Consider the following 20,824-nt stretch of genomic DNA (forward strand, 5'->3'; position numbering starts at 1 on the left):
AGGAAACTAAACCAAAATAAGTCAAATGTATGTTGTTCTGATTTTTATTTATTTATTTTCTTAATTCTGATTGTGTAATTCTGCTACTGCAGTGGTTTATATTATTATTATTATTATTATTATTATTATTATTATTATTATTATTATTATTATTATTATTATTATTATTATTATTATTATTAGTTATTATTGCAGTGTGTTATCAAACCTAGGACGCCTTGATACAGTAGGTGGCGCTATTCACATTTCACGTTGTTTTGTGAGCCGTCATTAAATCCAAAGAAGAAGAAGAAACCGTTGACTTCCGTGTAAATTTATGAATGACTCTAACTTCTCTATGTAGCTTGCTAACTAGCAGCAACTGCATCTCAGTGGAGTTGGTTTACTTGCGGCTGCAGCTGCCACCAAGTCAGTCCAAATGGATTACACTGCAACTCAAAGTGGGTTCAGACAGCGTAAGTTACGTACGTGACTTTATCGATCAAATCAGCCTTTAATTTAAGCGATCGGCTGCATGTGCACATTTTGTTCTTGCTAGCTTTCAACGTAAACGGAACTGAATGTTGACGTTGCTGTCGTCGTTTCAGTCGGTTGAGGCTAATAACTAGCTATATGATAATAAATAGCTTGGAAAAAAATACAAAGAATCGTCTAACGTTAGCCAATGTGAAAGACAGTATTAGTCAAGAAAATTGGATAGCCTCGCTACAAACTATCAATAAACACTGGCTAAGTTAACAATGCTAACTAGCTAATTCTCCCAGTGTTACATATGCAAGGCAGGCTAACGGTGGTCCCTCATACTTATACGGGGGTGTGTACATGTTATTTCTGTCTCTTCTTTCTGTGCAATGACTGGGATACGTTTTGGTGCATTTAAAGTTAGCTCAGCCTCTGTTTTCAAACTTTAATCTGGGTTAGACTTTGGGGATTGGGTTTATTTTTGATCCATGAGCAAAACATTTGTAATGAGTTTAAGGGCAATTAATGATGTTACACCGAGTACGTTAACACAGGTCCAGTAAACGTGTCTCTAAACAGATATGTAAGCATCACAAAGTGTAAAAGAGCACTCTTCAGAGGATTCAAGCAAACACTTGAAATGTCATATTTATTGCTCAAAATATCAATTGTCTGCATCGGTTGAGTTATCAGGCAGTGTGCTAGTTTTAGGTGTTTTTAGTTTATATAAAGGTGATTGTGTGTGTAGCTAGCACACTTTAGGTTTGTAACATATCCATTACACAATCTTTACCAATAGTGATAACAGAGGAAAGGGGTTTTAACTCTTTGTGGCTCTTTCGGGGTTATATAATCAGCTCTTGTGATCAGTGTGTGATGAGGTTATTACTCCCTCAGGGGATGAAGCCAAGAAGCTCTTTCTCCTGCATGGAGCATTCACACTGGGATTGTCTACACACATTGTTCACATAATATTTTCATTTGGTTACAAGCTTCATATAGGAAAGAAACATGATGCTATTGTCACATTAGCTGTATATATTAGCCCCTTATAAGGTTGCAGCAGTGTATAGGTTTCAAGATTACTGTGGTATGAAAATGTATGGTTATCATACCATGTCCATTTGCTTAACAACAGTATTCCAAAAAATGCAACCAGACGGAGAATTTCACCTTTGTTTTATGTATTTCATTATGTATTGAGTACTATTATTATTTAAGGTAAACTTTTTGTGCATACTTCCATAAAAAAAAAGTTGCAATTATAATAAAACCTTTGCTCTGTCTAAAATAATCCTTAATGTTTCATTTCTTTAAGGGTCATTGCAACTGATGATAATATGAATACTGTGTCAACGGTCACATTACTTGTTGTTATACCACCTTACTGCAAAATTGTGATATTTTCTGAGATAATAATTGTACTGTCAGAATCTCATACCGTTGCAACCCTCGCCTCATGCGCCTCATGAAGGCCACAAGCCAGAATGTGTTGGTCTTACAATTAAGTTGTTCGTTATAGGTAAATGTTGCTGGAGTTTTACAGTGTCAGACTTTTTTCCTTTTCCATGCACCTTGAAGTAAAGTGAAGTTGTGCCAGAAATCCTTATTCTGCCTCTACAGTGGAACTGTGCAACAGATGTTGAACACTGTGGACACTTGCAGTATAATCTAACTTTGAAACTAACAAGAAGTTCTCACATTTATCATCACGTCGTTCACAGAACAGCCAGTGTTGGTGATTGCCTGCTCTTAAATTTCTATGATTTTGAACAACCAAAAACAATAAAGGGTGATTGGGCAAATCTTTCATACAAATAATTGATGCATGTTGGTTTCTCAGGTTTCCTTTAATTGCGGCTGCCTCACTTTTGCTTGCTTTACTAATTTTTTTTAACAATTTCATGTGATTTGAGAGGTTCAGATATAGTCCTTTGTTTGACAGATCTCTGTCTCTAATCACTCTCTTTTCATCCAGAGCCAAATATGCGTCTCAGGAATAGCTCGGTGGATGGTTCAGAGGGCAGCCAGCTGTTTGAGGATACGAGTGGTGCAGGGTACAGGTGGGAGCCAGGCTGAAGTTAGGCTGCATGTTAAACTTTTGTGCTAACATATTGTCTTAATACTTACAAGGTAGATTTAATAGTCATTTTTAAAAACAAAGTTTAAAAAATGAAATTAAAATGTCTCTTTGATCCCGATACATCTTTTGGAGTTCAGTCTTATTGCATTTTGAATGATTGTGTACTATATTGCATCAAAGAAAAAAAGAGGCTACCTTTGTCAATCAATTAGATTATTCCCACTAAAATAAAAAAAAATGAATCTTTGGGAGACAAAGAAAACAACCATCCTAGTTTACTTCCTGTTACTTTGGCTTTGTAGTCTTTTGAATTGTCTCTTCACGATAGAATTCACTACACGTTTGTATTTTTTACCTGATGCATCCATCATGTTCTTCCAGTAGATACATTTTCTTATGTCACTTTGACAGGAACCAGCAGGCCGGGCCTCAAGCAGCAGGGTTTCCTGGCGAGTCCATCCTGTCTGACCCCATGTCTAACCTGGCCATGGCATATGGTAGCTCACTGGCGTCTCAGGGAAGGGAAATGGTGGACAAAAATGTAAGACTGAGTCATTAATATTTTATATTGTTGCTTACCAGAAAGGATGCAAAAGAGCTCCCACAAAATAGTCGTAGAAGCCCGGGGATATATTAGGCTTAATAATGCATGTGTGTATGTCCGTGTGCTTGTTTCAGCTGGACAGGTTCATTCCGATTTCTAAGCTGAAATATTACTTTGCTGTGGACACCGTGTACGTGGGGAAAAAACTGGGCCTTCTTGTTTTCCCTTACATGCATGAGGTAAGTCTCTTAAAATGATTCTGTTTTGCCTGGCACTTTGCAAGGAATGGGAATTAGAAGATTTTATTGATATCAAAGGCATTATCAATTCTGCTTATCAGTCCGATTATTTTATCAATTTCCTTTTCTATTCCTGGTGTATTTTCTTTATGTGGAAAAAGTAGGCCCACACAGGTTTTGAGCATCAGTTTGACTGAGCCTGTAAGTGTGACACTAATGTTGTATCAGGATATTAACCCTCTGTAACGGATGATCAGCTACATTGACAAACAGCGGTAGAATACAAATAGTGTCAAATAAAATTCCCATGTTGTGTAGAAAGATGTTTCAGCTGGTGTTTTGACCTTGTTGTAGAACTGGGAGGTGAGTTACCAGCAGGACACTCCAGTGGCTCCACGCTTCGACGTGAACGCTCCTGATCTCTACATTCCCGCCATGGGCTTCATCACATACGTCCTGGTGGCTGGACTGGCCCTCGGCACACAGAACAGGTACATACATCCATGTTTTTATCAATTCCTTTAGAAGAGACACACTAATTAAGTGCTTTATTACCAATTGATTCTTTGTCTAAGCAGTGATCATTAATAGCTCAGTATCATTTTTTTTTATTTTTATTTTTTTTTACATAAGAACAGGTTGTCAATTTAATGTGAATTCATTGTGTGTTACACCAAGGCGTCATCTCTCCCTTCAGGTTTTCTCCAGAGCTGCTGGGAGTTCAGGCCAGCTCAGCGCTGGTGTGGCTGATCATGGAAGTCCTGGCGGTCCTGCTGTCACTCTACCTTGTGACCGTGAACACCGACCTCACAACCATCGACCTGCTGGCCTTTTCTGGCTACAAATACGTCGGGTTTGTGCAGCATCTTTTTATGATTGTGTTCAAATTTTCATTATCTCTGTTTACCTGTGTTACTTTGTTTAGCTCAGTTGTTCCTTTTCCAATGGCTAATTTTTCCTTTGAATGATGCTAAGAATAAAACATCTCTTACATTTTCGTAGTTTAACACTATCAATCTGTGGATATTATACCCAATCTGTGACTGTGTGTGCGTCTCTTTGTGTTACCTCAGGATGATTGTAGGTGTAGTAGCAGGCTTGTTGTTTGGAAGGCCAGCGTACTATCTCTCTCTACTGTGGTGCTGTGCTGCCATCTTTGTCTTTATGGTGAGTACCAGCATCGAGCTCAGTGGATAGATTCCCTGTTTATAAATAATTAAAACAGATATCTGGCACAGCATTGATGTAGTTGGTGTTCTGGAAAGACTGTTTCCTTCTTGGCATCCTGTACATTAGAAGAAATGGTGCATGTAATTTAGTTACATGCAATAGTGCTTGTACACCGAAAAAAGTATTTTGAACTCTGATTTAAAGATCAGAGTATTATGACCTACACAAAGAGCTGACATGAAGTCAAGTCTGTTTAATGGTTGATTAAAGAATACCTTAAATGGGTCTCTTCTCAGATCCGCACCTTGCGTCTGAAGCTGTTATCTGAGGCGGCGGCGGAGGGGAGGCTGGTGAGAGGAGCCAGAAACCAGTTAAGGATGTACCTCACCATGTCCATAGCAGCTGCACAACCCATCTTCATGTACTGGCTCACCTACCACCTTATCAGATAAAACACACACGCTCATTCTTCAGAAGATGAACTTGACTGCCTGAATGCCATCTCACCCCCTTAAAAACATTTAAGAAAAGCCACAGTTGTCTGGATGATATCCCATCACTTCCTGACAAAGACAGAGGTAAACACAAGACTCACTCCATGTATGCTTGGAGCAAAACATGCGACAAGACGATTAGGAGAGAATTTGAGGCATTACAGCTTTTTCTCTCACAGCACAGCCCTGTGTCATTAGTGTTGCCTTTATTGTGTCTTTTTTTATGTAATTTCTTTAAAAAATGTAGCAAGTGGCTTTAAGTTGTTTTTCTATACTGTAATTATTTGTCAGTTATTTTTTTAGGACTATTTAAGTATGTATGTTTCTGTAAAGCAAAAGTATTATTTCTCTGGTCTGATATCATGATTTTCTGAGCCGCTGAAGATAAAGCACACTAACCTCATACAACCGTCCATTTAACGACGACAAAGAACTCAAATCCAGGTTTAAAAGTGATCAACAGGCTCTGTTTCAATGTTTGACTAATTTCCCAACTTAGAGAATACCCGTCCTGTCATTACTGGATCCGGAAACAAGGGTTTTCTAACTGGTGTATAAAGTGTGGGTGTAGTACCACTTCCATTTTATCTGTTAAATCTTTTTGTATGTGCTTTGATACATGTTTGAGCTTTGCTGCCTGACAACTCTTGAATAGAAATTTCAACGGTGTGGAAGCCACAGGGTGTAGATGTCTCGATGAAATGTTAAATTGACTTTGATATGCTTTTAAAAACAAAGTAAGTCTTTTAATGCTTTTCACATTGAAAGTCAAAAGGAATAAAGTAAGGGAAGAGATGGGATGGTCTGTTCTGTGAAAATTGTGTCTCTTTGAGATACTTGAAATATTTTAATGTCAGAGATAGTTTGTTTTGCGTTAATGTGCTTGTAAATTCTTTATCATCACCGTGTCTCCACTTTTGTCACGAATGTTAACTCAAACCAGGGAAGGATTCACATTCGCTTTAATTCGGGAGAAAAATTCAAAATTCAGGAGTTTTGCATTTTCCTCATATCAAAACTAAAGATAATTTATGAACAATAAAAGGCTTCCATCACTTAACTGAGGTCATTGAAACCTTTTTCCAAATACTTTGACAAATTATTTAAACTGAGTTTATGAAATTGAAGCATCTCATTACTAATGACTCATTCTATATACATGTAGCAGGTAATTTTTTTCAGGATTAATCATTAATGGATGCCATCTCTGACTGTCAAAGAAAGCTGAAAGCATACAATCAAATCAAGCCATTGAACTGATATGACGACAGATGAATAAATTCTGATTGATGAAGCTGCTGAGCTCTGAGTTTTGTTTCATGTGCTCAAATTTGTTCTTCTCTGATGTGAGTTTTGTTTCTTTTTTCCCCAATCACAGAAACTATTGCAGTTAAATTTAAATTACAGGAAGAGAATCTTAACCGGTTATGGAAGGGAAGGAGGTACAAATCCTTCATAAGATTTTTTTCTCCTTTCTCGTGGCTCTTTTAAGTTTTAAGCTAAATGTTCGCACTTCTTAATTTGCTTTGCTGTTAACTACAAAGTCAAGAATAGTATCTTACCTAATTTAAAACAGTCCACTAGAAAATGATATAAAGATTGTTAAACTGGCCTGTGGTTTACGACCAAAAGATTGATGTATGTTCAAAATACTTCACCCACAAAAGAACTTGCATGCCTCCACAGAAAATGGCAAACATTGATTTATTGATTGACTGATAATCATGTTTAACAGAAAAGCTATATAAAAACATGTTTCCAAACTCTCACACAATATTTGCAATATAATCCAAGTCTTAGCCAGTCTTATGCTCAGTACTTACTAAACACATGCATTTTACTTAAAAATCCCAAAACAATTTAGTATTGGAGTCTGACCAAACAGTTTAAAATTGTGAGGTTATAGTGAATTGCTCATTTTATGGGTGAAATAGTCTTTTAATTTCAACATTATTAACTGCAAGCCAGTATCACAGAGAAAGTCATTCGTTTAGCAGGTTATTAAAGTACTAAACATTTTCCAGATTTATACACAATATAGTATTGCTTATCTTTGGTGACACAAAAATAAAATATTAATGCAAGATCTAGGCTTGTATAACATGAACTGAAAGAGTACTTACTGTTAACTATGCCAGTGAGGTTATCAGCTCAGAAGAGGTGTAGCAGCAACGGCAGCAGCCCGACAACTGCTGACTATATTTATTGATATGGAAAAAGCTAAAGCCCAATATCCACCCATCTTTAACATGATGTGGATACTAAATGCCAGTGATTTTATTCATACATCCATACCCTGTATATGATTTGTCAGGATATATTAATTCTTTTTTTCAAACTTTCCAAATGTGCATATTTTTATTCTTTAACTTGCTGAATGGATAGGAGGAAACACCAGTTCTTACTCTTATGGTTAAATAACTAACGGCTGTACTGCTTCATCAAAATAAAATGATCAAACAGCCCTTCAACATTTAACGTGCAGGCGGCTTTGGCCAATAACTGCATCTGCATTACTGTCTCTCAAAGTGCTACATGACAGAACATGGGCTGCTGATCTCCTGTGAAAACCCTTCATAGCTTAATAATATTACTATAGATAACAAGTTAGAACTTAATGGCATGTGTAAGAGAAAAAAAAAACAAGATTTAGCAGATTGTGGAGACAAAAAGCCTTAAACTACCAGAAAATAAGATGTTTATAAAGGAGACTTTGTCGCTTCATTCTGTGTCTACTTGCTTCCAGAAGCCTCTGTTGTGATTAATCGCCTGCAGGAGCCTGCTGTGCATCGTCCTCTCCACCGGGTATCTCTGGTAGATGGGCAGCAATAACAGACAATGGCAGGTGAGGGATTCTGGCAAATGGAGCTCAGAGGTATCAGGCAAGACAGCGACTCTCATCTTGATGCTTTCCATACCCAGGAAGGGCACACGGCCACAGCCTGTGAGGAACACTGGCAAACAAACACACAAAAGAAACACTTTTAAATGATAGAAAACTTCATAAAATCCTAACGAAAACATCAAATTTGTTTCTTTCAGGTAAAACTCACAGAGACAGTTCTGCTCCACTTTAAAGTCAAGCTTGAGAAATGATTATGAACACAGCCATGTTTATTACTTACCGAGGAACTTTTTCTTCTCTTCTGCTGTCAGGTTCTCAAACACCTCCCAGAAAGTCACGATGTTTGGATGCCCCTCATGGTAGACTCCTTCATAAACGGTGTTCTATTTGGAAAATACAGAAGTGGTAAATAAATAGGTACATTTACTCAACTGCCGTACTTATACAATTTTAATGTACTTTTACTTTACTTGTTTCTTTCCATTTTATGCCACTTTTTACTTCAATTTTTGAAAAAAAGTTTTTAAAATAGTTCAAAACTTAACTCAAAGTTCAAGTCTTTGACAATCTGAGAATGCAGTGCTATGGTAAGCACTGAAAAACAGTTTGGAGTAATGTAACATACAAATGGGTCCACACATGACAAAAAAGGTTGTTTCATACTGTTTGCCAAAGCTTGATGCTATATGATTTCTTTGGACACAAGTTTGAAAAAATTCTGAATATTTGAATAGAAAATTAGTGTGTTAAGATAAATCTCAGTATCTACAAAAGTGAAAAGCTGTCCTGGGTTTTAGCAGACCTTCCTGAACACCTCCCAGTCGTAGTTTTCTTGGCCCACCATCACCGCTTGCAACTCCTCAGGCTGGAAGAACTCCACCACGTCGATGTGACACACCTTGAAGAAACCTTCCTTGAACGCTTTGAACTCTCTCTCCACTGATGTGTTGAAGGCGTAGTCGATGGAGGCGTCTACGAATTCTTTTCTATAGAGACATTTTTTTTTATTAAGTAGCATCAACTGAGTTCTGACAATATCTGGAGACTTCACCCCTGCAATTTCTTCTTTACACAAATGCTGCTTATATTATCCCAAAGAAAAGTTTTAGTGCGCTTTTCTCTTCGAACTGACAGTTTTAACTTGGCCATTTCAACAGGTAGATGGCAGCAAAAGCAGGATCTTTAGCTGACATGAGAAAGGGTAACTGTGCATCAGTCTATAGGACGCACAGCAATATGACATGAAAGTTGAGAGGAAATCAAAGACGCAGACTGACAAATATCAAACATGTTCAAAGGTTGTGAAAAATGTGCAGCAAACAAGTATGTTTACAGTTTTCTATAAACATACTTGTTTGACGCTGTGACAAGTTTTCCTGTTTCTGCTGGATCGAGCTCAACTTCCTCATCACCCCAGACCACCTGTAAGAAAAACAGGGCAATTTAAGTCAGATTGGAATTTTGCAGCAACACATGCTGGACACAGGGTTCAAGTATGAAATGACACTGGCAGTCATTTTGACTGTGATCTAAGGAAACCTACAGTGAAAGGAATCTCCAGGCCGTTTACCACTTCAGGAGTGTAGTCCTCTAACATGCACCGCCAACTCCTGAAGACACAAAAAGGTCCATGTAAAGGAGAACTTAATGCACAAAATGACTGTTTGTGTAGTACCTATTCACCCCGTGTTACGCTGAATTTCGGTAGAAAAACATTTTTTTCTCTCATGCCTCCATGGTGAATAAAGAATATAAAGATGGAGAAAAATTTTGATGAATTGGAGTGAAAGGAGTGCACATTTAAATAATGTTTTATGACACACTCTACCGTGACATTTTTATGGCATACTATTCTATGACTTATAATGACATCTTTTATGACATACGATACTTTGAGTAATTGATATACAAATGGTCATTTTGTGGTTGAAGTATTCCTTTAACACAACTAGGACCTGCAGACCTGCAGACCTGCAAACCACCAGACTATTTAATTTTCTGCAATAAGACACAAACTACTCATGTTGATCAAGAGTAGTTATAGATTGAAACAGCAATGCAAAAACAGTTGCAACAAAAAGAAACTCCATTTTTAAATCTTACTCTGCCACGACAGGGTCAAACTCCTTCATGTCATCCAGTGTGGGTTTGACTTTAAGCAGCTTCTTGAAGAGAACCAGTGGAAAAGGCATGTGGACAATGTTGTGGTTGTAGAGGGCCAGGCCACACAGAACGCCAAACAGGAAGTAGGTCTTCTTCTCAACTTTTGGCTGTATGGTTGATAATGAACACATGAGCAATTCTATAACTGTCACGTTTTCTGATGATGATAAGGTCAAATGCACAACACGTTTCTTTGACTTATAAAAATGTAAAACGGGGCATCAGACATCAGAGAAAAGCACGAACATCTTTTTTCTTCACACTTTTAGAGTAATATGCTCATTTGGATGTTATATTTATAAATGGTTTAAAGGCACTGTGTAACCAGAAATAGGCCAGTTAAATCACGTCAAGGGATCTGTTTAGCGGGTTAGTATGTGTAAGAATTTAAAGGTGCAGTGTGTAGGTTTTCAGGGGATGTATGGGCAAAAATGGAATATAATATTCCTAATTATGCTTTTATTCATGTATAATCACCTGAAATTAGAATCGTGTTCTCATTAGCTTAGAATGAGTTGTTTATATCTACGTTCAGAGCGGGTCCTCATCAAAGGAGTCTGCCATGTTGTATCACCATATTTCTACAGTAGCCAAGGATGGACAAACAAAACGCCGACTCTATGCTGGGCCTTCCATGTTTTCTCTACACGCTTGTAAAGGGACTTGTGAGCAGAGGGGTAATCAGATGGTTGCAATCTGCAACCTCATTGCTTGATGCCACTAAATCCTACACAGTGCACCTTTAGTTTTCTGCTTAATACACTGGTCTTACCTTGGGAGGAAACCAGGCCAGAGTCTTGCTCTCGTTGTACATGAACATCTCAGACTCGGGAGCTATCAGCTCATCAAACATGTGCAGGAAGAAGTCCTTTTTGTTGACATTTGTCACTTTCCTGTTGTCCACAAATTGCACCTAGGATGGAAAAAATACATTTTTTTAAAAAAGGTGTCTTCAGAACAGAAATGTATTTATCAGCTCTCACGATAAATATCCATACACGACTTCCATGACATCCATTTTGTGCTTGAATCAAATGGTTTTGTGAAGGGATTTCCAAATGTATAATTAATAGTTATGACACCTCACCTTCACACAATCCTCACATTGCTACAGTTAAAAGAACTCAATTTTAATTCAGTCATTTATTTAATTCTTATTGTGATGAAGAACATTTCTAATTAGCACAGGTATGATTCCAAACAGTTATGAATGCATACTTTTATTGTAAAATGATTTCAAAATGTACGTTAAATTTTATTAAGATATCAGGGCACTCAATCAATTTATACATTAAGTTAAGAGTGCTCATGGGGCAATGGAAACATGCTATCAAATATCATTGCTCGTGAAGTTCTGCCGATACCAGGGACAAAATCTTACTCTCTGCTGCCATGATTTTGACTTTTTTTGTCTATGGAAATAGAAAACGGACTACTCCTTTAAATTACTCTGCAGCGAAATAATATAAATTAAAAAGCTACAAAATTTTGTTTCAGAATAGTAAAGCTGATAAAGATTTGTGTGTGTGTTTACCAAAAGTTCCCTTCTGAAGGCGCAGTGGTCAGCTGCACCGAGTTGTCTAAAGGTGTCTTCAAGCAGGTGAGTTCGTCTCAGAGTTAGCTGGAAGACCGGGGGTGGGGCAGAGTCTGGGGACGTCCCCATTTTTTCACAACATGCCAAAGCCAGTTCATGCATGACAGATTGTGCATCCTGTAATTTAAAAACTCTTCTTGTAAAGAAATCTCACAGATGGAAAGCAATTTTAATATTGGATAGTACAAGATGTATTATTTTAAATGAATGCTAAATTTAAAAAACAACTGCAACCATATTATGCTTATTATTAATATAGAAGTTCAGTAAAATGTCTGTAAATTATCTTTTTAATACATACTGTACCTTTGCTATAGATGCAAAGATGTTAAAGACCGACACCTTGCAATCCAGAGTAAACAGGAATGGATAGCGGCAAAAAATGGCGGGTGTGTTTTCGTCATCCTTTAGGAAAATAACCAGTTATCCACTTATGAACTTATCTCAGCAAAAAGCAGTCCAACAGTATTCAGGTCAAAGGGAAATGTTGTTCCTCTGAAACACTTTGTGAATAATGTGTACTGTGTATTTATACCTCCACTTTAGAAAATCGCAACCAAAGTGGGACGTCCGTGACTGGCACATTACCACGGATTTCCTCTACGTAAAAAGTGCTCAGTGGAACTTTGTAGGACTTTCCAGCTTTGTTTGCCTGTGAAAAAAAAGCTGCAGTTTACACCCATAACTGTCCAGACACATTTTTGATGAAATAACCCTTGGAGGCATTCCTGAGATATTGCATTCACGAGACGGGTCAGACAGGTGTAAGGATGGACAGAAAACTTGAAAACACAAAAATGCCAGGCAATCATGCCAGGTAGTCAGACAGTTTTAAGACAACACCTTGAGCTCTGCTCACTTGTGATGGGAAGTCATTAAAAAAAAGTATTAATTTGAGAACAATTTTTAGCCTCAGTGTTAATTCTGATCACACACAAGAGGACAAACACTTTCTAAAATGCTTTAGAAATTGACATACTGGAGAAAACTGCCTCAGAGGGTAGCAATATTTCTGAGAAGTTACAGCAAAAACTAGATTTCAGCTGTCTGACACAAAAAAGCTGAAAAAAAACCCTCTTTAGCATTAATCAGGGGGAATGTCTTTACGAGCCTATTCCAAGAATAAATGATTTCCTTTTAACTTTGATCCTAAATTTAAAAACTTAAATAGATATTACACTAAACACACTGATGCTTGAAATTATATAAAGCACTGACTTTGTAGAGCAGCTTGAGGGCTTCCAGCAGGTATTTGACTCCTGGATTGTGAGTTATCAAGAGGCCATTTCTTAGCAGGAAGGACAGGGCCTTTCTGAACACCAAGATGTGCTTCGTTAGTACAGAGGCTGTCAGGGAAGACCACAAGCTTCCTGCAAAACAAAACAAAAACCGTGTATATGGCATATATCATAGAAATATCTCACATTTTCTTAAGCTAGTCAACAGCAGAACAGTTTTATCTAATGACGATGTGTATGGATTTTATATTGTACATTTTAAAATTTGGTTAGAATAGGTTCGGTGAGAACCAGCACATTGAAGGAAATATGAACTTCAGATAAAAAAAGAATGTGTGCTGTTTTTTTACTTAGTATTTTCAGGGTCTTCTCATGCAGATCTGCCATAATGATAGCCAGGGGCAACACATGGTTCATGACATGAGTGTCCTCTTGGAGAAGGGGACATGTCAGCAGAATCAGGATGATCTCTGGTGATTTTAGGGCAGTTCTTGAAGCGCAAAGCAAGTTAATCAGGTTGGTAAGATCCACCTACATGGAAAGAGATTTATGAGATAACATGGCAGCATGTACACAGCATACACTTGTTTGTAAATAAAGCAAGCAAAGCAAAAGAAAAAAAAATGATCTCAGTGATGCATGCAATTAATTATGTTCTTTACTGATTGTTTGATCCATGGTATTTCCAGCATCTGGTCGAAAGCTTTGCTAGCTGCTTCAAGGTCCACAGTTAAGGCACCTGCTTCTAATGGAGCCCCGCTGATACCAAAAGAAAAGCATTAAAACAAAGATGCAGGACAAATTTAGAAAAATTACATTCAGATTATCCCTAAATTCTTAAGCTTGCTCTCATGTCTTACATTATAACTGAGTTTGCTTCTTAATAATAGAAAGGGACTCACTCAGCCTTCGTGAAACTTGCAACAAGACTTGAACTTGTCAGAAACATTGAAGAAATGTCTCTGTTGAATAAAACGGGGGGGGGGGGGGGGGTTATATATGAGTGATTTTTCATATGTGCACTTAATTACAACCATAATACAATTAGAAATAAGGACCTCTTTGCCGCTGCGTTGCCATTTCTCAATGACAGCCATTCTTGCAGTTTTGTCTCATCAAGCCGTCCAGTTATCTGTCCTCGATCCAAGCTCTTAAAAGATAGAAACATTAGAATTAACATTAAAGGTGGCCAGTTTAATAGACATGACAAAGCGGCATTTTTAATACAATGGCAAATAGGCAAGAACAACAATGATGGGTAAAGTACTGCAAATCTATGCTGACGTAAAAGTACAGTTACTCCTACAAAAGTGACTCAAGTAAAAAAAATCATCCATTTAACAAATTACTTACATTGCTTTCCATTTCGTATTCTTTATGGTGTGCGATAAACATAAAAAAACTATTTTCTCCCACTCACTCTTCATCTCTTCCTCTCTACCCTTCTCTTACTTATTTTAGCATTAAAGATTACAGTAGGACATGAAAAATGAGCATGGCTAACACAATTTTCACCTTCAGAATGTACAACTTAGTTCAATTTGCATTTAGAGATGCTTTTAAAATCAGAGATCTCAGTGATTTTTGGGAGGCACAAGGCAAATGTAGTGAAGTTGTCACGTTTCATAAAAGTTCAAGAGAGGACTTATTTGCAAAAGACAACGCAGGCAGGATGGGTGAACAAAAAGCGAGTTTTAATAGCACAAAGGTGATACAAAAAGACAAAAAAACAAACCCTAAGCAGGCAACAAAACTGACGGAGCAGGTAGCAGAGAAACAAAGTACCCAAGAAAATCACAAAAAGCAAACTAGAAACAAACCAGTAAACGAGGAACATGGAGGGAATCCAGAAAGGAGCACGGACAACAAAGCAGGGACCAACACAGACAAACTGACAAAACACAAGCAAAGCACAGAAATTATATGCATAAGAAGAGCAGCAGGATAACGAGGGGCAGGTGACAGCAGGATGATGAGGAACAGGTGTGGGACAGACGAGTAAAAACACACAAAGGCAGGAAGTAAAACCAGACATGACACACAAGGAGTGATCCTACAGAATAAATCAGGAGACAGATTTAAAATGAAAGCACACATGAAACAAGGAAAAACACAAAACAGAAAATCCAGGATCATGGCTGAAGTAAAAAGGTAATTACTGGCTCAACAATATACTCAAGTAGAAGTACAGTTTTAAAAAAGGAATATAAAAAGTACTTGAAAAGAAAACTTTTCCATGTGTATTGTATTGTGCTACAACTGAAGAACAATGAGTCTTTAAACAGGTTTAAACAATACCTGTGCAGATGAAGTGTAAATGAAGTTTGTATTCCACCCAGCTGATATTTTCAAGTCTGCTCAAAGAAAGAAAAAACAGAAAAAATTTATGTCATTAAGACATAAATCACATTAATTTACACCAACTTTTATTAACAGAACACAAGATAAAAGGGGAGTTCCTTTTCAAATGAACATATGACTTTAATTTTCATCTCACTGGCAACTGAGGCAATAAACTGCAACATTTCTGAAGGGACTGTCCAAAAATAAGGAGCATCTTTAACTCATCATATCCCAGAGGAAAAAAAAAATCTAAATAAGATCTAAATAAGATCTCTTTTAAAAAAAGAGATAAATAAGATCTCTTTTTTGTCCAGCCTGTTTCTCCTCAACATAACTGATCTCAATTTAACATCAAGATTTTTTTTTTTACTTCTTAAATAAGCTCCGTGAGAAACAGCCTTCCTCTTGTCTCAGCCCAGTCCTAATTTAAATGTGAGGTAAATTCAAAGACAGATCCACCTTATACGCCTCAGGAAAAACTACTTAACATCTCACCACCCATACATACCACTGGGTACGGCTGCTGTGCTGTCAGTGGTCCATGGAAGTTGTACCAGAGTCGGAGTCAGACTGTTCTCTAGTTGTCCAGTCCCAGTTTGACCTTTGGCCCCATTGCCAAAAGCCCAAAGCTGACCAGAGGAGCCCAACACCAGAGTGTGACGTCTGGGAGAAACGGAAAAAAAAAAGTTATTGTAATGAGAAACTTGATGAAAAAAAGGGATATTTCAATCTCATGACAGCATCCTGGCAAATAAACAGCTGCCAAATTTACAACTATTATGATTATTATTATTATGATTATTATTATTATTATTATTATTATTATTATTATTATTATTATTATTATTATTATTATTATTATTATTGTTGTTGTTATTATTATTATTATTATTATTATTATTATTATTATTATTATTATTATTATTATTATTATTATTATTATTATTATATTAATAATAAAAATGTATTTGTATTATTATTTAATGCCATTGGTATTCTGTACTTGCTTATTTTAATTAATTTATGTATGTTTGTATGTATTTATTTCAGACACTCATGATAAAGAAATTAAGGCTCAGACCTGAAGGGATGGGGACTGATGTGTAAGGATCTAGTGGGGGAGTGAAAGGGTATGTAGGAAAGGGCGGAAGGAGAGTAGCGTTTATTTATTAATCTATTTGGATCACATGTTTGTACATTGTTTGTTGATTCAGCACTGGGTTTGTTATAGCATTAAAACAATAAAGATAATGTTAAAAAAGAGAAATGATGTAAATGTTTTTCATAAGCGTCCTGCTAGTTTTTACCTGCCACATGAAATCTGACTGGCAGGTCCATCCAGACCGTCAACCAATCTGGGTCTCACTTCATTGGCAGAGGAGTTGTGACCGAGCTGACCGTGGCTTCCCTCTCCAAAAGTGAAAACCTTGCCTTCCTAAAAATTACAACATCATACCAGAGTATAAGAAGCAACGTCTTGGACTGTTATTACCTTAATAAAGTGATAATTAATGATTGGGTGAAGTCAGAAGATTTTGTACCTGTGTTAACACAGCAGAGTGAGCCTCTCCACAGCTAATGAAGGAGACACCCAGAGGTCTGAGGGCAGGTACCATACAGATGTTGAACCTGCCTGTTAACAGATGATAAGAATTAGAAAAAACATGCTTGTTCCAAAATAATGGTATGTATGAGTTCTGATAAATGAGATGAAGTATGTAATGAGACGGTGAGAAGGTTGTTGTGAGGTTAATAGCCCCATTTTGTGCCTCTGATGTATCATCATTACATTCTAGTCAGAGATAATATTTTCTTTTTCCAAAATAAAACACACTTTACAATTTCCACTCTAGTTCACAGCACAATTAAAAAGATTTTTAACTTGTTTTACAACGTTGTACCAAAATCATAAAGTTGTATTATCACTTATATTTATCTCTATTGATTGTATTTAAAATGATTTTATATTTCTATATTATATGTATTAGTACCCTTTTCATCCACCCTGTTGAGCCCCAGCTGGCCAGATTTATTGGCCCCACAGCAGTACACCAGGCCGGGGAGTGTGAGGAACAGAGTGTGGTTCGCTCCAGCTGAAATCTGGGTCACTGAGACACCTGTCAGAGCGCACACCAGGTCAGGAATGCACTGCCGTGACACCTCCTTTCCTAGACCCAATTGACCATGACTGTTCGAACCCCACGAGAAGACATCGCCTCCTGTAAAGTAGAAAATAATGACAAAAAAAGTTTAATAAATTAATAAGAAAAAATAATTAATTAATTAATTAATAATAATAATAGTGTAAGTAATAATAATAATAATAATAGTTGTAAATGTGGCAGCTGTTTATTTGCCAGGATGCTGTCTTGAGATTGAAATATCCCTTTTTTTTTCTGGAATAGTTGAAGCTGTTTTTTTTTTAAGCTCCTTGTATGTTAAAGAACATTTACTTTGCACTTTATCGTACCTGCAGGGAACAGGAAAACTGAATCTGGCAAAGTGATAAAACTATAACTACATTACACATAACTACACATCACGGGGCCCCATATAAAACACAGAAAGATGTTATCATCAGTGTGCTCATGTTTTACCTTTAGTCAGTGCCAGGGAGTGGGAGTTCCCACAAGCAACTTGAATCACTGGTATCGGCAGCGGCATCTGCACCTGACTGAAAGTCGATATATGACAATAATAGGTTAAAAAGAAAAAGAACAAAGCTTTGCTGACTTTCAGTGGAAAACATGCATATATTCCATGCACTAAGCTCTTGCCTTGGTCGGTTGCACAGTACAGTTGGTAAAATGCCTCTCTGTCCGTCCTCTCCTGCCCCCCAGGAGAACACCTGTCCAGATGCACACACTGCCAGACAGTGGTCCTGACCACAAGCTATGGACACCACGTTGCCCAACCCCTCCACGCGACCTTTTACAGGATGACGACAGAGAATCACAAACAAAACAAACAATTGGGATGTGAAGTGTCACAATACGTACCTATCAATTCAATAATATACCAATCAGCCTTAACTCTTTTAAAAATGTACTGCGAGCTGTAAACATAAGCATTTAATGTCTTGGTAGTAGATAGATATCCGATACAGGAGCAAACATAAGCATAGCATGAAAACTGTTAGCACTTAATTACTTATGTAAAATAAATCTACCTACGAACTTCTATTCAAATACTAAGTTTTCTTCAGTTTATGCTACATTATACTACCACTGAATAACTTGGCTAGCGACAGTTTGCGACCTACTTTTCGCATGAAGATTTCACATCAAAAGTAGATTATCTTAACGTGATGCATCTACATAGATTAAGCCATTAAATAACAGAACATGAAAAAGTAAGTTCCACCTCAGACTTACATGTTGATGCAACAATAATAACATTCCCCAATGAAAATATAAAACTATACATAATAAAATAACTGCATAATAACGAAACAAAGATTAATTATAGCCTATTGTAATTACCACGATGTATGTCACCGTTAATGCAGGAGAATATTACAACGCAATATTTTTACTTCTACTTCAGAAAATAATCAAAATACTTCTAGATAGCCTAAATATTACCGAAATATACAAAACATGTCTATCTCTATGCTGGATGTCCAGCTTTCCCACTGCACATGATCTCAACGCACAACAAAGCGCTCAGTTGACTTTCGTTGCCTTCACTCAAACAGAAGTAAACGAAATTGAAACTAAACTCGGGTTATTATCCTGCGGATGATCCGGGTGTTGCTTTATAGCTTTCGATGAATGCAGTGAACTTATTAATTTTAAACACAAAATAAAGTTCCTTCTTTATTGTAGTTTTTTGACGGGAGAAGTTGGAGTAGAATTAAAGTAAACCAGATAACTCTGCATTAAAGTTAACAGCCATAAGATGATTAAACACTTAACGTTAAGGCTTCATAAAACTTAAATCTTTATTTCTAATTCAACAGCTGAACTGGTCGATTTTTCTGCTGCGTACCTGGTGTCTTCCCATCTTTACGTTTCCTTTGTCCAAGTTGTCCTTGTGCGTTGTGTCCACATGATAGGACGCCTCCATCCCTGGTGAGGAATAAAGTGTGCTGGTCCCCGCAGCAGATGGAGGTTATAGTCCCGGGGACAGTCCACGACGCCGGGCTTAGGGCATTCTGTGGCTCAAACTGTCCACTGGAGCTGTCTCCCCAACAGTACAGTTGCATCATGTCTCCACTGGACTCAGCTGATGCGGTGGTGGACTTTATACCAGTTAATGCTGCCTTCAAGTTCTGTCGGAGATATCAGCATCACGATCTATAATACGCAATTGAATCACTCATTCTGGGAGTGTAGCTTGTTGAGTGGGTCTAGTTTAAATGTCTTACATGATTCACGAGTTTAATACTGGGCAGATTTTTGGCTTACTTTGGACCAAAAGCTAACAGTGCACAAAATAATAATAAGAACGATAGAAGTACTGTAATTTACGAGCTTACCTAGAAATGGGAAAGGCAGCATGAGCGCAACAGAAATTAATTGAAGAAAAAATATGTGATAATGTCAAAGTGTCAATGCTTTTTTAATGTAGAAACAAAGGCGTAAATAAGGCGTTTAAAACAAATTACTTTTGTTATTACGCATACATGTGTACAAGTGACGGGCTCTGTTTTCACAGAAACGAAACTCAGATAAATTCTGGGAGGACTTTTCTGCAGTGAGATCAGCTGTGTGATCATTATAAACTCAGTACAGCGGAAACTGAAACAAATGGTGAGGCAGTTTCACAAGAAGTGTAGAACACAGACACGCAGTATTTTTATGTATAGCCTACATCAATACTTTGTGTGCTATCATATCGATCCTCTACATAGATGTAGCCTATTTAAAACTACAGTCCGACAACTGCTTATATTAATCTTAAAGCTGGGATAGGCCGTTTTCTAGAAAAGGCACAAAATACAAATTGAACCTGCCTGTTACAGATAAGGATTCAAGATTCAAAAAAACTTCATTATCTATCACATAGTGACAGAAAATTACCTTAAGTTAAAACCTCAAAAACATCATTAACATACACACCCTTTAGACACACATAAAAACATACTAAAACACACATTGTTCAATAGTTGCTCAAACAGAGGAAAGCCCGACGTGCCCCGATGTGATAATGATGATATGTATGAGTTCTGATAAATGAGATGACATATGTAATAAGAGGATTGTTGTGACGTTAATAGCCCCATTTTGTGCCTCAGATGTGTCATCATTACATTCCAGTCAGAGATAAGAATCTTTTTTTTCGCAAGATAACACACATAACACTTTTCGCCCTAGTTCACAGCACAATGAAAAATATTTTTAACTCAAGGCAACATGTGACAACCTGATGGTGTAATTTCCCTTTTGGCTACTAAAATTGGCTTCAAACCCTGGTGCTGTTCCTGGCAGCTTGAAAGGGACATGCATAAGCATCTGCAAAAGCCAATAGGAGCACTGTCTCTCTTAAATAACCTGCAATTGGCCAAAGTCTCCTGTCACGACTTAGATCTTCTAAAGCCAAAGAACAGAGCTAAGAGGAGGTGCAGAAATCTAATACTCAGACCACTTTAATTACAATATGCTGACATGGAATATTTGCCTAATGGAGCCAAAAAAACCCTGCTTA

The 20,824-nt window shown here is 37.2% G+C and overlaps 2 protein-coding genes across 5 annotated transcripts; one reads left to right on the forward strand and one right to left on the reverse strand.

The window, feature by feature from the left end:
- Nucleotides 1-313: 313 nt before the first annotated feature.
- Nucleotides 314-6,286, forward strand: yif1b (Yip1 interacting factor homolog B (S. cerevisiae)). 3 transcript variants are annotated; one of them, XM_042487246.1, is made up of 8 exons: nt 314-464; nt 2,441-2,525; nt 2,957-3,086; nt 3,224-3,328; nt 3,683-3,819; nt 4,026-4,181; nt 4,402-4,495; nt 4,795-6,286. In XM_042487246.1, the coding sequence occupies exons 1-8, from the start codon at nt 419-421 to the stop codon at nt 4,948-4,950; spliced, it is 909 nt and encodes a 302-aa protein (XP_042343180.1). In that variant the 5' UTR covers nt 314-418; the 3' UTR covers nt 4,951-6,286. The 3 variants fall into 3 exon arrangements, with proteins under 3 accessions (XP_042343180.1, XP_042343181.1, XP_042343182.1); XM_042487247.1 differs by having other exon boundaries at nt 314-455; XM_042487248.1 differs by having other exon boundaries at nt 314-440.
- A 1,044-nt stretch (nt 6,287-7,330) lies between these two features.
- Nucleotides 7,331-19,486, reverse strand: LOC121943005 (probable E3 ubiquitin-protein ligase HERC6). Of its 2 annotated transcripts, none has more exons than XM_042486353.1 (23): nt 19,166-19,486; nt 17,953-18,103; nt 17,773-17,849; nt 17,167-17,394; nt 16,717-16,808; nt 16,483-16,610; nt 15,684-15,838; nt 15,131-15,186; nt 13,891-13,982; nt 13,735-13,794; nt 13,495-13,591; nt 13,183-13,363; nt 12,813-12,964; nt 12,130-12,246; nt 11,901-11,999; nt 11,535-11,711; nt 10,773-10,913; nt 9,941-10,107; nt 9,381-9,447; nt 9,189-9,259; nt 8,640-8,823; nt 8,118-8,220; nt 7,331-7,946 (listed from the first exon to the last, which is right to left on the reverse strand). In XM_042486353.1, the coding sequence occupies exons 1-23, from the start codon at nt 19,383-19,385 to the stop codon at nt 7,714-7,716; spliced, it is 3,048 nt and encodes a 1,015-aa protein (XP_042342287.1). In that variant the 5' UTR covers nt 19,386-19,486; the 3' UTR covers nt 7,331-7,713. The 2 variants fall into 2 exon arrangements, with proteins under 2 accessions (XP_042342287.1, XP_042342286.1); XM_042486352.1 differs by having other exon boundaries at nt 13,486-13,591.
- Between the last annotated feature and the right edge of the window lie 1,338 nt (nt 19,487-20,824).

The sequence above is a fragment of the Plectropomus leopardus genome, chromosome 5, assembly GCF_008729295.1.
Source record: "Plectropomus leopardus isolate mb chromosome 5, YSFRI_Pleo_2.0, whole genome shotgun sequence".
NCBI lineage: Eukaryota > Metazoa > Chordata > Actinopteri > Perciformes > Serranidae > Plectropomus > Plectropomus leopardus.

Excerpts from the sequence above, each read along its gene's own strand:
- yif1b (XM_042487246.1), top strand. The coding sequence starts at position 419 with ATGGATTACACTGCAACTCAAAGTGGGTTCAGACAGCGTAAGTTAC. Across the intron at positions 465-2,440 it reads GTTCAGACAGCGTAAGTTAC|AGCCAAATATGCGTCTCAGG; the intron begins GTACGTGACTTT and ends CTTTTCATCCAG. Across the intron at positions 3,329-3,682 it reads TTTTCCCTTACATGCATGAG|AACTGGGAGGTGAGTTACCA; the intron begins GTAAGTCTCTTA and ends ACCTTGTTGTAG.
- LOC121943005 (XM_042486352.1), bottom strand. The coding sequence starts at position 19,385 with ATGATGCAACTGTACTGTTGGGGAGACAGCTCCAGTGGACAGTTTGAG. Across the intron at positions 16,809-17,166 it reads CAACAGGGTGGATGAAAAGG|GCAGGTTCAACATCTGTATG; the intron begins GTACTAATACAT and ends ATCTGTTAACAG. Across the intron at positions 8,824-9,188 it reads CTTGTCACAGCGTCAAACAA|AAAAGAATTCGTAGACGCCT; the intron begins GTATGTTTATAG and ends ATGTCTCTATAG.